At 33.6% G+C, this 18,846-nt stretch overlaps 1 protein-coding gene across 1 annotated transcript in view; it reads left to right on the top strand.

Annotated features, from left to right (window-relative positions):
* The window catches only part of LOC125072341 (atrial natriuretic peptide-converting enzyme), a 135,079-nt gene that overhangs the window by 70,825 nt on the left and 45,408 nt on the right, over positions 1-18,846 (top strand). The window contains exon 6 of the mRNA XM_047682985.1: positions 15,054-15,194. Coding sequence (XP_047538941.1) covers positions 15,054-15,194 — 141 coding nt within the window. The remainder of the gene's footprint in view (positions 1-15,053; positions 15,195-18,846) is intronic.

The raw sequence follows: 18,846 nt of genomic DNA, 5'->3' as shown, positions 1-18,846 counted from the left end.
AAACTCGAAGGCTAACGTTCGAATTTCGAAGAAAGGAATAACATTATAATGGTGTTATTTTCATACATTTTTAGTGCAGAAGGTACTATTGTATAGTAGTAGATACACATACAGTTGGATACACGGTTTTATTTTCTTACCATGAATGCGAGAGCAACACTGTAACAATTGTTACACTATTTGAACTTAGGACTTCCAGATCAACAGTCTTATTGTCTATCCACGAAACCAAGCAGCAGTTAAAGCAAGCAGTTAAAATTTAAAAAAAAAAGCTTCTTTACAGTAATGGTGGAACTTCGTAGGACTTCTTAACACGCTTTTATTAGCTTAACCGGGACGTATGAATGTAATGGAATATTTCAAAGTGATTTTCACTTTCCTGAATTTCATCGTCCTAGTATACTGGCCATGATTACCAGGATACAATAAGAAATCCTGGTTTACAAGTTGCATACGTACCGTCCTCCGTGTGTCGGTAAATGTTATACTTTCGTTTGTTTTTTAAAACATTATTTTATCTAATATATTTTGTTGCATTTTTATTAATCCAATTTCAAGTTATATACTGTGTTTTTCGTTGTATCTCAGTTTGAGTTTGTTTACTGCACACGCAGCAAAAATATATTTATTTTATTAGTATAACTCTATATTTTTTTTAATTTTACTCCACATTTATTTTTACTTTTTCTTCAATTCTTAATTATTTCAAGAAGCATCAATTCTACATTTTTAAATGAACAAACCGGAAATTCGTCTTAGCCAATCTTGCTTCTGAATAAGCTCATAGTTTTCTGATGAAAATGAACCTGCGGAACACTGGCATTACTCAACTGTGGGACGTAAATAAAAATACTATAACTCTATGGTAGTTGTTGCACACTGCGGAGTGAACTATTGTCAGCTTTGAATTAATGCCGAAAATTGTAAGACAGGTAATTAATTATTTTTAAGATGTATACACGAACTAAAATGGCGTTAATGTTTGTCCTCTCACTTTGGATATGCTAAATAAACGCCGTTGCTCGTCACTCGCGCCGCGCAAAACATTTTATTTCACACGGAAAGCGTTTCCTGTGAATTGCACTTAATTTGATCACGAGCCGCGATTTCAACCAGCACCAAATTGAATTGTGGATTTATCGGTTGTTTTTATACATTTCATTCGCATTCAACTTTATTATTAAAATTGTCATTCTTTCATGAATATGTAAAGAATGAAAGATTAAACGATTGGAATGACCAGAATGAAACTGAATGAGTTTTATTTCGTTCGGAACTTGTGAGTTGTTTTCATTGACTTTATTTTTTATATATTCTGTTTTGTCCTGTGTACTACTGTGGTTTTTTTTTCTTATTGACATGCAATATCTTTTCTTTCACTTTCCTGCAATCTGTGAGATTTCTTTTAAAGGGACAGAAGTGTGTAAAAGCCTCGAAATCGGGAAAGCTTTGGATTTGATCTATGTACGCGCTCAGTGCTAGAGTTGGTTGTCAAATGGAACCCTATAGAATAAAGATTTTGGCTCTGATATAACGATTATATTCAAAGTCAAAAATAAGTTTAATAAAGTTAATTAAATAAAGAAGCGTTACACTTGTATATTGATTGTCAAAAAAAATCCGGTTCGGAAATAAACACCTCGTATCTGAAAAGACAAGCGGCGTAAATTTTAAATTAATTTTAACACTTTTGAATTAGAATAACAAAATTAATTATACTTAAATTTGTTCGGATTCTTTCATTTTATTCTCTAGGTCTCAATCGTCTAAAAATTAATTTAGCATTAGCAGCCCGTAAATGTCCCACTGCTGGGATAAAGGTCTCCTCTCCCTTTGAGGAGAAGGTTTGGAGCATATTCCACCACACTGCTCCAATGCGGGTTGGCGGAATACACATGTGGCAGAATTTCGTTGAAATTAGGCACATGCAGGTTTCCTCACGATGTTTTCCTTCACCGCCGAGCACGAGATGAATTATAAACACAAATTAAGCACATGAAATTTCAGTGGTGCCTGCCTGGGTTTGAATCCGAAATCATCGGTTAAGATGCACGCGTTCTAACCACTGGGCCATCAAATCAAATTCATTAGGTTTTAATATATTTTCGCATACGAGCGTTCCTTAACGATGGATAGTAGTCGTGCTTGTTCCTAATGTTAACAGTGTGTACGTCACAATTTCTCCAAAAATGTTCAATGCTTAACATTATCGTATATAAATATATATGAAACATTTGTTGTATATGCGACTATATAAGGCTCGGTCGTTTTTGTTATCGTCATCGATTGATCTTGGAATTAGATTTTCCCCATTTTCCTTATTAATGGCTATCCATTAGTTTCGACTTTATGCTCCGACTTCAACTAAACATTTGAATCCATTATTTAGTTTTTATTTATGTGTGATTAATGTTTGGTATTGGACATATTACGCCTAATGGCTGAAAATGTATGCAACGAGAACTAGATTACACTGCTTCTGGTTCACACTTGTTACCTCTACTGAAATACATTTTTCTTATAATTTATTTTTCCTATTTAAATATTTATTGGCAAGTAATTAAACTGTATTCTTTCTAAATTAGGTAAAAAAATCTGCTCAAAATTATATTTACAGCATAATATGTTTTTGTGGGCCGTTTAAAAGTTTAACCAGATATTCCTGGTCAGGAACTAAATCAAGGATTCTTAGAAAATAAGTAAATATTTGGACAGCTTGATAATTATATTATATAAATATGTTATATGTAGAATAATACGTAACTATTATCTGGGCCGAAAAATTATACAATGGGTTGGCATAAAAATAATTAGCTTTAAGTTTGTTAGGTTGGGATATTACTTGCTGATCTATTCACTTATTTTTGCCGCTAACTAGAAACGGCTTAATGTATGATGCTAACCAAAATCGGTTAAATTAGTCGACCGTTTAAATGACAGCTGTAATTATTGTGTTACTTCTAAACTTTACAGGGTTATTGCGCAAGGAGCGATCACCAAATTTGAAATTTGTTTCTCAACTTCTAGTACCTCGAGTCAGGACATAGCAAGTCGGGGCTTCTGCTATTAGCACTTGGTTTATCGTTGCGTCCGTTGACTTTACTAGCCGGGGTTCTTGTTTCCGTCGGCGGAATCAGTGAAGGTGAAAGTGTGTAATACCTACCTATCCCTACGCAGGGAACGAACTTATTTAAATTATCGAGAGCCTATAAAAAATTAATGAACAAAACGTTAGTGTGATTCAGATTTTATTTTTGTTTCATGCAAAACATTTTATATTTTTACGACTAGATTGTATTTTCTGTAATTACCTGTTTCTTCATATTAAGGCTTAGTACTTAGAAGATATATTTTTTTTCCGAAAATTGTGTACGAAGCCGACTCCTTTGTAAATCAACTTCAGTTGGTTCAAGATTCGACAACTTGGTACCAAAAATATATACTACGATGTAAATGTAAAATTTATCTAATCTAAAGGGCTCATTATATCCAGAAAAGCAATATTTAACATAAAAAGATCATATAAAAACTAAAGGGAGACATTTATTAAGAAATAATTAACCATTATACTCTAATGGGCTAATAACGTTCAAAGCCTTCTTGCGAATCTGAATCTAAGGAAGCCGAGACTTTGCTACAGCATTTGCTTTATGCATCGTTTATAAAACTGTACCAAAGTCAAAAAATACATAATATGGAAATAAATAATTTTGCTCTAATCTCAAACCAGTTTGATATTCTAAACTTGGATGATCTTAATATATCTCTATAGAAAACCTTAATGAAAATTTATACAATAATTCATACTCAATAACATTACACATTCGATAAATTCGTGGCAAAAATATTTAATTTATGGATATATTTATTATTTCGCTTCATTTTCAATTGCAGTTATTAATACGCTTACATACTTATCGTGGAATTTACTAATTACGGGGGTGAATGATAATAATGTCGAATGTAAACGAAGCCATGTGTATTGTGGTTCATTATGGACGATCGAAAATAAATTTTAACGTAACAAATAATACTTATGATTTATAATAAAATGTTTATTTGAATTCCACTCTTATTGCTTCTCAGATAAGGGCTCTTTTACCATGTTAGTACTTTGTACGTTATACAAATTTTATAGGTATATTCTAATTATACAGTACGAATATCGTACATATTATCTTGTCATTAAGGGCCACATTGCTATACAGTATGCATGTTCTTCAGGGGTTTTAATGGTACTACGTTGATTAGACCGAGTAAGAATGAGGTCGACCGAGAATGAATGGTCACGGATTAGACTTTGAATTCTTTGTTATTTGAATGTAAATTGTGTTTTTTTTTTTTGAATAATGGAAATAAGAATGATCTAGGGAGGGTCTTAAATTACAATTAATTTGGTTTAAAATGATCCTTTTCCATATAAAATTTAGTCCAAACAACCAAAAATTTGAACGTAAAAGATCATTGCAATTGACAGACCGTGCAAGTTTTAAAGCTGTGGATAAACCATGACCCCTTTTACTTAACACTCGATTTTGGCCTTAACTTAAATTTTAATAAAGTATAAAAAAAATTGAAACACGCTGAATAATTTAACCTTTTCATAATTGTAACGATAATTCCCAATGTCAATTGGGATATTTCAGGAATTTAAAAAAGTAATATGCTTATATTCTTATTACATTCTGTGGGCTTTTTTATAATAATAATATATAATTGGACGGTCAAAGGGGTCACCTGATGGTAAATGTTCAACTGGTCATTTGACAGACATTGGAGCGATAAAAAATGTTAACCATTCCTAATGCCAATGCGTAACCAGTGTTGGGAGGTAAGGTATGTCGCTTGTTAGTTACACTAGTTCAATCACCCATCAAAACAAATACGGCACTTAATATATTAGCATTAGCATTAGCAGCCCGTAAATGTCCCACTGCTGGGATAAAGGCCTCCTCTCCCTTTGAGGAGAAGGTTTTGGAGCATATTCCACCACTCTGCTCCAATGCGGGTTGGCGGAATACACATGTGGCAGAATTTCGATGAAATTAGACACATGCAGGTTTCCTCACGATGTTTTCCTTCACCGCCGAGCACGAGATGAATTATAAACACAAATAAGGCACATGAAATTTCAGTGGTGCCTGCCTGGGTTTGAACCCGAAATCATCGGTTAAGATGCACGCGTTCTAGCCACTGGGCCATCTCGGCTCTTAATATATTATAATACTTAATATATATATTTTTATATATAGCCGTGTAATTGAAAATAAATATACTATAAATATATATAGGTACGGCGCAGATGATGTTATGTGTATATCCCGAGTCTTTCTCTTTGCAGAAAACTTTCAGTTAGGCGAGTCCAGTTTCGAGTGCACACGGCTAGCTTCATAAGGTTCTGTCGCGTGTTGGCAACTGCAAAAAAACTATGCTTTAATCCCCGACGGCACTACGTGTAATATCGTGTAATATACATTACATACACAAATACATCGTAACTTTTTAATATTGCTAGATTAAATTATAAATTTAAAACGTTCGGTTGTTTGTGGTTTGTTTTTTATCGATGGCAAAGCACTCAGATAAGTCTATCAAAAAATATATAATAATCTGTCCGTCCATTCGGGAAGTTCCCGTTCTGCCAAGAAGGCTTCCCGTTTCAGCTTCGATTATATTCTACCCAGAGTCTAAAAAAACCGTAGATATTCGGCATATTTTTTTCCAACATCTTCAACGTCATATTTCATCGAATTAACACCCTACCTTTATGAATGATTCACTTATATCTTCCTCGGGAATTAATCCATCTATTCATAACAACCGTATGAAAATCCGTTCAGTAGTTTTTGAGTGTATCGTGCTTAGAAATACAGACAAGGAAACGGTGAGGGTGCTTTTTTTTACTATCATGTAATCATATTTCTTCACAAATGCCTTGTTCACATAGTTCTTTCATTCATATCTCCATTATTGATAAAATTTTATAAAAATACATAAAAATTGAAGGCAACCTTTGTAGGATTTATTGCCTTCATCTTATGATCCTGAGAACATTACACAGAGTCTAATACCAAGCAGACGGTAAATGAAGAGTCTCCATCTTAACCTTATTGTATAGTGTCGTGAGAGGCTACCTTCATCAGCCTTTCTCGCTTCCAAGCACCAGTGAAATTTCTTCACCTTTAGACGCATCCAAGAATGATTACAGAAAACTTACATGATTCAGAAATTTAAGCAGTTCGAAGAAATTCAATACAAATTGAACGAGCAACTAACGCTAATTTTAAACCTAAAACGGATGAAACATTTAACACTTAACGCTGAGTGACACCTTGGTTAGCGAACTCAGCGCCGTGTATGAAAGGATTTCCAATATAGTAATAAAGCCTATTAGGATATTCAACTGTTCGACGGCTACACGAAATTCAATTAGAATAAGCTTTGTAGATTCCTATATTTCTAGTGAAAGACCCATCTATAATCACATGTGTAAAATTACATTGGAATTTTAAGTATTTGAACACACCTCTTATCTTAGTCTGAAATTAAATTAAATTAAATTAACTGATTAAATAAATGTTACTGTTAGAACCATTCTTTTTTTATGTGTCAATTTTAAGGTCCAAAGGTACAGAAAATAGTTGATAATACGTTTTGCCTAAAAACTTCAAATTACTATATAGAACAAAACATTCCATCCCTTTAGGAGCTCAGAGACATACACACACACGTACAAATAATTTACATGTACAAAGATAATGTGTTAACGGATACACGATTTTTTATAATTTTCTTTAACGAAACGAGCGTCAATAAAATTATGTTCATGACATCAATTGGTGTCACGTCGTATTTATTTATGTTATGTAAAACAATTATGATGTCAATTTGTGCGATCATATTCAATTACGAACCAAGTCTGTTCACCAGACCATCTTAATTTCCAACTCCTTTAATTCCTTACATTGAACAGACTCTAAATGTACACAATTTATAAGAATTCTTCACAACTGACAACAATTTGTTGTTTATAAAAATCTATAATTAAAATTGATTCAAAAATCTGCATATTGTACCGCCGAACAAGGACACAACAATATTGTTGTGTTCCAAATTACAAGGAATCCAGTTTAATTGTAGGCACAAGGGACATGATATTAGCTTCTAAGATTGGTAGCACATCTGCGAAGTAAGGAATCGTTAACATTTCTTACAGCGGTCAGTTACCATCAGGTGGCCCATTTGCACTTCCTTATACCTGATATGGACATGATATTAAAGAATTATGCAATATAGAAAAACGTATTACTAATTATTAAAAGAAGATGGTATATCACCCCGCACCCGGTGCATCCGAGTCCCGATGGGATATACCTCCGATTACATTATTGACAAATCCACCGATTTCAAAAACGCATGATAACTGAATTTTATTCATAAGCTGAGGCATACATGACGCATTCCTTATTTCTAACTTTCAATAATTTCGGTGATTAATTGTCAAAAAGTTTAACAATGGTCGTTATCTCATTAACAGAAGCCCAAACACTTATTTCCATATTTAAAGCATAAAAAATAATTAATTTCAATGACTTTCATCCCTTGTTTAACTCCTGTAGGAGATTAATTTTGAAATTACGTTCGTAGCGCACACAAGATATTGACTTAAATTAATTCAAAATCCATCGGCTTCAGGCGTGCGTTGTGTATCAGTCTGTTATTAAATAATTTTATTAAGTAGATTTTATTTAACTTCCAGCGTTCGAATGAGAATGCATTTTCAAGGAACTCCTCAAACGATAAACAGAGTAAACATTAAATTTTGTGTAAATAATTTGGTATGCTAACTCATTTTATGATAAATCTACTGCACTCAGTGTATGCTTCTGACAAGGGAACTGTGCAACAGTGAACAAGTAATTAAGTAGGTATACGCATCAATTATGACAGGCCGATGTAAGACATAATAACTAACAGCCATTTTCAATAATTTATCCATCCCTGGCTTGAGTAATTAAAGATAGGCAAATCTGTTCTTTTGTCCGTACTTTAGTTTTAATAACCTATCGACGGCTAGAACATTTAAATTAAATATTATTTCAACATGGTTTTTTTGTTTATTTTATATGATGAAGTATATATTAAGATTTTTTTTTTATGGCATTGGTTGGTGGACGAGCATATGGGCCATGATGGTAAGTGGTCACCATCGCCCATAGACAAAGGCGCTGTAAGAAATGTTAACCATTCCTTACATCACCTATGCGCCACCAACCTTGGGCACTAAGATGTTATGTCCCTTGTGCCTGTAATTACACTGGCTCACTCACCCTTCTAACCGGAACACAACAATACAGTGTACTGTTATTTGGCGGTAGAATATCTGATGAGTGGGTGGTACCTACCCAGACGGGATTGCACAAAGCCCTACCACCAAGTAAATATTATAACAATGTCACGTAAAAGTTGAAAAGTGTTTGTTAAAAAATTTCAAAATTTCAAAAAGCTTAGTAAGTGTTTCAAGTTTGAGAGAAATGTAAGGGAAGTTCGAATATAACTGATCTTTTAAACTGGCGAAAACTCAGGTATCAGGTATATTGAAGACGTATTCAAGCGAATGGACGCATTTATCTCGAATAGAATTTCCACTTTAAGATCGTGACAGTGAAATGCTTTTATGGATAGCTTGGATTTTCCTCGTGGAGATACTCGTAGTTATTACGGAGATAAAATGTAAAAATATTTTAGATTTTAATTGAGTAAACTAAATCAAGTGATTGTAATAATACAATCAGTCGTCTGGAAATAAAATTACAATATGACCGCAAGGAATCCCTGAAAGGCTTCCCTAGAAAACGTTTGTGATTGTAATACAGAATACGATAATCTTATCAAGTATGTATGTGTAATGAAAAAATTACGGCATGTACGCACTGCCAACAGCGGCTACATACCCAAAATCATATTTAAACATAATTGCCTTAAAACGTTCCGTCGAATTAAGCCAAATTGGCTTGCGTGGAGATGAAATATATTCTTGCGTTTTATTAAAATTTAAATCTCACCTTGTTTTTTTTTTTTAATTTATGGGCACTTATTGTGTCTGTTTTCGCTAGATCTAGACACGCGGTAGCGTGTCAGCCAAGTTCTAGTAACAGAACTGGCGTGCAGCACCGTGTGTAATATTACACGAACCATTTGGAGCCACTTTTGACCTCCTCATAACTCAAAAACTATTTGACATAAATGTGTCAAATTTGGCTCATATATTGAGACTCGCGAGATACATATGTGTTCCAAATTTCATAAACGCATCTCAAATGGTTATTTAGATATTAACGTCTAAAAATCGTCATTTTTATCACTGACTGACCTATAGATCAAAACTATAACCTACTTCCAGGTGACCTAGAAAGTTGAAATTTGGCATGCAGGTAGATAATTAGGCCAATATAAAGGAAAAAATCTGAAACTGGTAATTTTTTATCATTTTATTATAATTTTTCATTTTATTGGGTCTATAGGAACACTTATATACTTAGTTCCTGTAATAACTGTAATAAAAAAATGATGTAAGAACCAGCAATCAAAACTTATGACAGCCGGTCTTAATGTGGATTTTAAGGTCTTCACGTGAATATATAACAAGTTGAATACCACCCTTAAGTTTTTTAAATCCAAATATTATGTTTTATTACTTATTAGTATAGCCGACTTTGGTATTTATTACGTTATTAACTAGCATTTAGCGCACATCAATGGTGCAAAATCTATATATATACTTTAAAAAAAAATAAATAGGCATTTCGGTACATGGCGCGCAACGTGACGCCGAAGCAGCGGGATAGAAGCGTTGTGATTAAACCTTAACGCGGACGTGTCTGAGCGAGTGGCAACCGCGCTCTTAAGAATTATTTTAATGCCTTCCGATGGAAGCTGCCTAGTCTATTCGACTGCATATTTTTTGTTTGAGTATACTAGTATACAACAATAAAATAGGTTTCGTGAGACTATAGTAGAGTATGTATATCGTAACAGGAATGTTTTAAGTTTGTACTCTAGCGCTACAAACGGGGATCCTTATTGCTTGGAAGAACAGTATCGAGCGAGCATGCTGATGTCAGCAAAGGACTGGTGAATGGGTCCAATGGAAAAATAGAGAAAGTACATTGAGGACGTCGACAACAGCAATAGCGCACGTAAAATAACAATTCAATTAAAACATAATTTAATTTGCGAACTAGAAGCCAAACCAAGTTACAGATATTAAGTAATTTACATATATGTTCAAAGGAAACAATTCTCTATTTGCTTAGCATATTCTACTACTATACACAAATCACAAGGCCTTCGCCTTGACTGTGCTCTTTTCGACATAGGCTCCTCTATATTAAGTAAAGAGCAGGCTTACGTCGGCCTCTCTAGAGTTAAAAACTTAGATGGAGTACATCTTATCAATTTAGGTCCAAGTCAAATCAATACACAAGAGAGCTCTATTGTAGAGTACAACCGTCTGCGCACATTATACCACCCCTACATGGGCAAATTAAGTATAAACAGAAAACGCGTAAAAAATATCCGGACACTGAATAGGCAATTCAATCGAACATTTAAGAGGTACCTACAAGAAAAATAAGAACGTATCAAAAAAAAGACAATTATACCCCGTAAACATAAGAAAATAGAATAGCTTAACAAAAACCATTTGGTATTAATTTTGTTATTAATAAGTACCTACTAATAATTTATATACAAAAAGTAGTGATATCCCATCAAAAACATAAATGTAAAAATGAGAGCCAAGTTAAATATTATGATATATACCTTGGTTGTTGTCTTCAACGACAAAAGAAGTGAGATCTAAATTTGTACCAAGTTAAATAGTCCTTTCTGAAATTTATTTATAACTACATAAAATATCATTTCTTCTTATAACTTGGGGTAATATATTGTTGCCTAAGGTCTGACTTGGCTAGTTCTCATATACAAATTATATTTTAGCCTTCGTAAGTTCTAAGCCTGTTACAAATGAATTATAAACACAAATTAAGCACGCAAATATTCAATGGTACTTGTCTGGATATGAACTCGCAATATCTGGTTGAGATTCATGTTTTCTAGTGACTGGACCATCGCAGCTCTTAATGTACGTTAATACTAACTAAGCAATACTGAGCTATCCTCCATTCTTCTTAGATGTTCTGAGTTATAATTTGTTATTCTAAACAAAAACTACAATTTGTGTTTATAAACATATAAGAACTAGCCAAGTCAGACCTTAGGCAACAATATATTACCCCAAGTTATAAGAAGAAATGATATTTTATGTAGTTATAAATAAATTTCAGAAAGGACTATTTAACTTGGTACAAATTTAGATCTCACTTCTTTTGTCGTTGAAGACAACAACCAAGGTATATATCATAATATTTAACTTGGCTCTCATTTTTACATTTATGTTTTTGATGGGATTTACTCATTCACAAAAAATATGGATATCCTTGATACGGATTGAAGTTGTAATACTTGTTGGCTTCCAGGCAGGATGTATTATATACATATGTATTTTAGTTAAATATATGATTTAATGACATGACTTATGACATTTTTAAATGTTGAAAAAGAGTAACTACTGAGTTTCTTGCCGGTTCTTCTCGGTAGAATCTGCATTCCGAACCGATGGTAGCTTCACTTAATGTAGTTTGTTGAAGGACGATTCAAAAGTGCTTGTAAAAGCCTACTTGATTGATCGTTTTAGTATACACATTCGGTTCTGTATCTTAGTTTTTTTTTTTTATTTAATTTTACAACATCTTGAATGTTGTTAAGTCATTTTAAAGGCATTTTAAATCTACTTTTGTACCTTTTTGGCGTTTTATATTTTATTTTTACTGAATATCAGCAGATCTTCACTGGACTTCAAGCTTGTTGTTTTCTTGGAAGACGTGTATTTTTTTATTTTTATTTTACTCTTTATTGCACACCAAATATACATAAAGATAAAAAAATATATATTCTTTAAAACAAAGTTGGCCAAGCAAAAGGCGGTCTTATGGCTTATAAGCCATTTCTTCCAGACAACCTTTGGGTTAGAGGAATAATGTGTATGGAAGACGGCAATATGGTGGTGCAGTAAAAACTTACATTATGGAATAATAACAAATACAACTCAATAAATATAGCAGATACATAAATACAAAAAATACTAATAAATAAAATATAAAACAGATTATAGATATTTATAAATAAATCATATATACATACATACATCTATATAGTATATGTAATAAAAAAAATATATAATATTATTAATAAATATAATAAAAAGTATAATAGGATATTAAATAACTGTATCTCAAATGTCATCATTATTAGTGTCCAAATAGAATTTCTTCAGAGAATTTTTAAATATTTGTAGCGATTTAGATTGTCTTATGCTTAGCGGTAAGTTGTTTCAAAGTGTTATTGCCTGCACAGTGAAGGACTGCTTATAATATTTACTGCTATAGGCGGGCAGTTTTAGGATGAGGCTTCGTGATGATCGTATACTAGACTGATCTCCAAGAAATTCGAATTTCTCCTTCAAATAACAAGGAGCGGTCGGATTAAACAACATACAATACAGAAGAGAGAGAGTATGCAAGTTTCGCCACTTGAGCTTTGAACGAAATTCTGAAACATGGTCATACTTTCGGAGACCGAAAATAAACCGAATAGCTAGATTTTGTAATCGCTCAAGTTTATTAAGCTGGTCCTCGGTTAAATTAAGATAGCTTGCGCGTAATCGAGAATAGATAGTAGAAGGGAGTTTGCTATCATAGTTTTGGTAGGAATTGGTAATACGTTTTGTAGACGTCGCAAGGAGTTCAATGACGCGTATGTTTTCTTACTAATTTCAGTTAGATGTTCTGACCAGGAAAGTGTTCGGTCTAGATGTATGCCAAGGTCTTTAGCTGTTGAGCAGTAAGATAAATTAGTGCCGTTGTATACAACTTGGGGAATGTTCGCCCAATCAATTCTTGCAGTCATAGCTGGGCTGCCAATAACAATGACTTGTGACTTGGTAGGATTTATTTTAAGACCATACTGATTGCTCCATTTAGAAATTGCCACTAGATCTCTGTTAATAGCAGCAATTGCGTTAGGCAGGTTCTCAAGGGTTGAGTCAGCTTTTTTTCATTTTAAAATAATATATACATACATTTGGTCTCCTTTTAGTAATCCTTTTAATCCTATTAAAGCTTTACTGTAATCCAGCTTGCCCTGCTTTGCGCTCAATCAGAGAAAGTAAAGTCTCGGCGACTCTGATGTCACGTTTATGTATAGATGTCTTGAGGCTGTGCTCTAGGATTGTCCTTTCTGAAGCACCCGCCGCTCGGCCAATGAAGCTGCCGATAGCATCCTTACCATCGTCCGTGTAATAGACACATTTGTTAGTGTGTCTAGTGAGGAACACTTTCGTGTATACGGAGCCTCACATTCTTCGACTGGACTATGATAACGTTACCGTAGGTCTATCCCTGAGATTCGTGGATGGTTATGACGCCTGACCCTTTTCCGTATCTATGGTCCATCAGGAGTTTCTTTTCCTCCTGCGTATGGACCAGTGATAGGATTTTGATTTGGTCGGATGGTATGTTGGCGTCAGTGAATCTCTCCATTTTGACGGAGTGAGGCTGGCGGAGTAGATGCTACAATAGACCTCGCTAATGACGTATGCGACGTTCAGGGGGTTTCCGTGCATACAGGATAACTCAGGAGTGATGTTTGTTGTCAGCCTTGGGCGGCAGTACCTAATTTCGAAAGGTTTTTTTTGTATGTCTGGTAAGAATAATTTAGTGACTGATTCGGTTTGTGAGGAGTCGTAGCGATACTGCCAGCTCTTGACAGTTTCCTCTCGTATCTACTTCCTGACATACGATATTGGGACTTTATCGTTATCAAGTGCCGTCTTTTTTGTGAGAGGCGCTTTTTTGGCTAGCTCATCCGCCATTTTTACTGCCCAGCGTTCCTACGTGGGCTGGTAACCAGAAAAACTGCACAGTTGTTCCTCCTTTTGGATTTCTCGTATGCACTTCTTCATCTCAAGGGCCAAAGGATGAATTACCGATGGACACCTTAGTAGGTCAAGCGACTCGCTCAAGATGTTGGTAGAGCGTTGCTTCGATTTCTTGACCATTTTGATTTCTATGAGGAGTGCATACATTTTCGATTTGAAGACTGTGTCGTGCGGTTCTGTATCTTGATTTGTTCTTGGTACGGTGAACTTCAACAGAAAAATGATCTTGCGATTCGCACTCTTAACTACTATGAGGATATACCTATTGTGTTATTTGGGTTGTAGTTTCTTATTTGGCTTCTTAATGATTGATGTGAGAGTATGACGTCGGCCGTATGCCGTGACGATTAAATTCGGTATGACGCTCATTTATGCGTCATGGACCAGTCCTACGTTATCATTTATTATTATAATTATATATTATATTTATTTATTAAGCTCTAAATTTATCTATATTTTATTTTTCACATCAGCTGTTGAGCGTTTCACGACACACATAAATCAACCCGTGGTATCAGTTCTATGATCTATTTTATTTTGAAAATGTTTCTACATTTTGGTATTTCACCAATATCTGAAAGAGCTATGGTGAAACTTAATAGTGCCTTAGTAGCTCAACTTATACTCCCAAGTAAGCCTCTATATCCTTATCGCTATTACAAACATCTTAAAAGAAGTTTTATTTCTTCTTTTATTATAATAGATAATATTATGGCCAATATTATTTTACAAGATAACCCTCTCAAATGAAAATGATGATTAATGGGACGGTTGATTTATTTATTATGAAGATGTAGTCTCAGTCATTTCATTCGATTAATGAATTTGTTTATGAAAACCTTCAAATATCAAACAACACAAATATTTAGCATTTTTTGTGAACAAAAGTGGAGAAAAAAGAGACGGTTGAAATACGTTTGTCAAAACTTTAAAACGAGAAATATCATAGCACTATTTATTATCCGTTTGTAATTTTTTTATATTTTTCTTTTAGATGCTTCGAGACATGCGCAGCTCCAGTACCGAGAGTTCAGCGCATAAATTTCGTCTTATGCAACTCGCGTTGAACGCGGTTGCTTTACTGGCTATCACCGGCGCGCTCTTCGCTTACTTTCGGGCAAACCCCGCTGTTCAGGTAAGACAACGTTATGACATGTCATTTAAAACCACATTAAACAGTGTCTACGTTCATATAACTTAACATATAATAATAAATAAAATATAACTTGATGTTCAAAGAATCACATGATTTTTGTAGAAAGATGATTTTGAAATTAATTTTTCTCATCTTCAATACAGATGTCGGTTGTTCTTGATGATTTATCTTAATATAGTCTTATAAAATGATGATGCTCAATCATCATTTTATAAGTTACTATAATAAATGATATTACTCCTATAAAAATTAAACCCACACCAGTTTTAATTTTGATAGTGGCTCTGTAATGAATAGGAGCTATTTCTTATATAGTCAACGTACCGCAAACGTGTGTTTCTGCCAATATGATCTCATACGCCTTGAGCTTGTAAATACACTTCTTCACTCGCTATTCAAACCGTAATACAAAGCAAGGTATTGTTTTACGTCAAAAGAATATGAAACTGCCTGCAAGAAACCCTTCAACCGGTTTCAATGGCCGGTTTAATATTTTAATTTAAAATTCATATTACAAATTACGTCACAACAGACTCGGACTCCCTTTGGCATATAACGGGCTTTGACACATAAGCTATGCCGTATATTTTAAGAATGTGAATTTTGTAGTCGCTGGAATGCCTCCTCTGTTATCATTTTAACCGTAGGCTTAAATTCAACCACGTCATAATTGGTAATAACATTTTTAAGTTTTAATATATATTTATTAAGCATACAATCAAATCCGAGACAATTCAGACGTTACAAATGAATCTCAGAGCAGTATCGCCGTGGGTTCAAACCAAGATAAGTATCATTATTTTTTTAACCGACATCAAATGGAAAAAATATACATAAATTTCGAGCCCATAAAAATATATATTCTGTATTTTTTTACCTTAATTTCTATTATTATTACAGTTACACTTACATAGTACAGTATTGTTTCTTAAAATTGAAACGGGACAAAACGCAAAGTTATTTAATAGATTACGGATTTCTAACAAACACAAACATAAAAAATCAACCTAATAAAAAGAAGAAGGTTCTTGTAATTTTTCGTATTCAAAAAAATACTTTTTGAAAAGTCGGTTAGAAAACATGTCAATCCATATTTCAGTGGGTTTATTTTAATAAAGCATTATATAGTGCAAGTATTTTTACAGCTATAAATTAGGGCAAACCAAAGAAGCCTTAGTGTCAGTTAACACTCTGTTGTTTTTTTTTTCAACATTTCTCTCTTCATCCAAGGGCGGGACAATGGGCCTTATAATTTGAGACGTACAAAGCTGATTGAAATAATTATTACGGCACGCCGCCCGCTAACAATCAAAAGAAGCCTATAGAGGCGGTGTAAACAATCAAATGAAAAGAATTCCAAGTTTTCTTACGAAGGTTGTTACAAGTGTTTATTGTAAAAGATTTTATGCGTCATATTCCAGGGAAAATTCTTAACGAGTGCTAATTTGTTGTATTTGCTTTGTGACTAAAGGTGAATTGTGTTTAGTGCCTTGTTTACATATAATAAAGATATGTATATTATATCATATTCAAGTTGGAAGGGCAGCCAGCGTAACAACAGGAATAAGGGACGTAGCATCTTAGTTCCCAAGTTTATTGACGCATTGGCGGTGCAAGGAATGTTTAATATTTCTTGCGATGCCAATGTTGTGTTTCTATGACCACTTAAAACATGCAACCGATTAGCAAGTCCTGCACCATGAGCAAAATGTAACTGTATATATGGTCAGCTGTGCTAGACTTTAAATTATGTTATAAAAATGGTAGATATTAACTGAGTGTATTATACCTCGTACACATGTAACCTTACGATTTTCAGAAAATATTGCATATAAATTTCATATAATTTATATAAAACCAAAATTCCCTTTTGATTTTCTATTCCAGATATAATTTCATTTAGATTGTTGTTTGAAATATTCTACGTAGAAGCATTGTGGTTATGTTACGAAGATATATATAACGATAACATCGCCCAATTGTATGTGAACCTCACATCGTATGGGCGATTGTATTCTTACGGCATCAATGTCTGTGCACAGTAATTACTGACCATCATTAACCTGCCTAATGAATTTATCTATATTAGTATTATAAACGCGAAAGTAACTCTGTCGGCCTGTTTATGTCTCTTGCTCTTTCACGGCCAAACCACTGAAACGAATTTGATGAAATTGATATGAACTAAGCTTGAACTCCAAGGAAGGACTTAGACCAACCCCTAAAACATAAGTGGAGACAACTTAAAACTCAAAATCAATCAAAATCAAAATGTTCTTTATTCAAGTAATGTAAAGCTACCATCTAAAATAGTATTTATATAAATACATTAAATCATAATAATAAAAATATTTCGACTAAGTTATTTTATCTTTGAAATGGTTTTGTCCTGCGCCGCGACACGATAAGTTTCATAAAGGGTGAATAACAGAAATAAACAGTCTCATTATTTCAGTTATTTTATTAAAATACTTTGTCGAAACGTTTGTGTCTGGAAATTAGACACGTCGAGATTTTCTGCGGTTCCTTTGACAATACAACCCGATAATTGTATTTATCGCGCTTTGACAAAATATTGAACAATTTTTTTTATTTCATTTCTAAAATACGGGCTTGTCATGAGCTATTTGGTTTGGCTTAAAAATGTATTTTAACGTTTCGTTTTAACAAAATATGATAAATATATTGTTAAAATGATAAAAAGACGTGACCGTCCGATGAGAATAGATATACTGAAACAAAGTTGATTAAATAAAATATAGACTAAACTACGAAAATATTAAGTTTCGTAAATGAAATAATAATTATAATTATTATAATTATAATAATAATTATAATTATTATAATTATAATAATAATTATAATTATTATAATTATAATTATAATTATAATTATAATTATAATTATAATTATAATAATTATTATTATTTCATTATTATATGAAATATAGCAAAGAAATTTATGTAAGACACAGGCGTCGTGCACACACATGGCAGTAGAGAACGGCGGAGGAGAAAGAGCATCATGCTGTTTGCCGTTACGATATACACGTTAACCGGCTACCCAGTTAATGTAGTTGCTAGATATAAGATCGCAGGTCCCTGGGTCCTGGGTTCAAACATCGGGCCGATAAAAAGTGCCTCGAAAGCACGTAACGCCTTTGATCCAGGCCTGAACTCTTTCAGTCGTGATTTGCCATTCTATCGGATTATGAGAGTAAGGGTACACACTTGAGTACTATAATATGTCCTATGACTAGGTTGGTCTCCTTTGAGTGGCCGTAGCCGACATTTAACATGGCGACGTCATACGAGTAATAAATGTTTTAAATCAAAAGCAGAATTATTGTTGAAAGTGACAATCATCTTAAATAATTAAGGTCAAAATTATGATGAATATCATAAATCGTTAACCAAGCTGTATCATTAAAATTAGCACAAAATCTAATCGTTTAACAAAGCAAGATGATCTATCAACGTGGGGTGAAAATTTCTGTATAGCTCTCAAAACAACAGGGCTCATTTTAATTACAGTGTGTCAGGAATTTTCGGGAGCAATCTCGTCCGAGAATGCGAGGGAAAAAGTTAATTTTAGGGGCTACCTGGCTATATACATTTTATTAAGGCTTGGG

Source organism: Vanessa atalanta, chromosome 1 (assembly GCF_905147765.1).
Source record: "Vanessa atalanta chromosome 1, ilVanAtal1.2, whole genome shotgun sequence".
Classification (NCBI taxonomy): domain Eukaryota; kingdom Metazoa; phylum Arthropoda; class Insecta; order Lepidoptera; family Nymphalidae; genus Vanessa; species Vanessa atalanta.
This window is presented reverse-complemented; position numbering and strand designations above follow the sequence as displayed.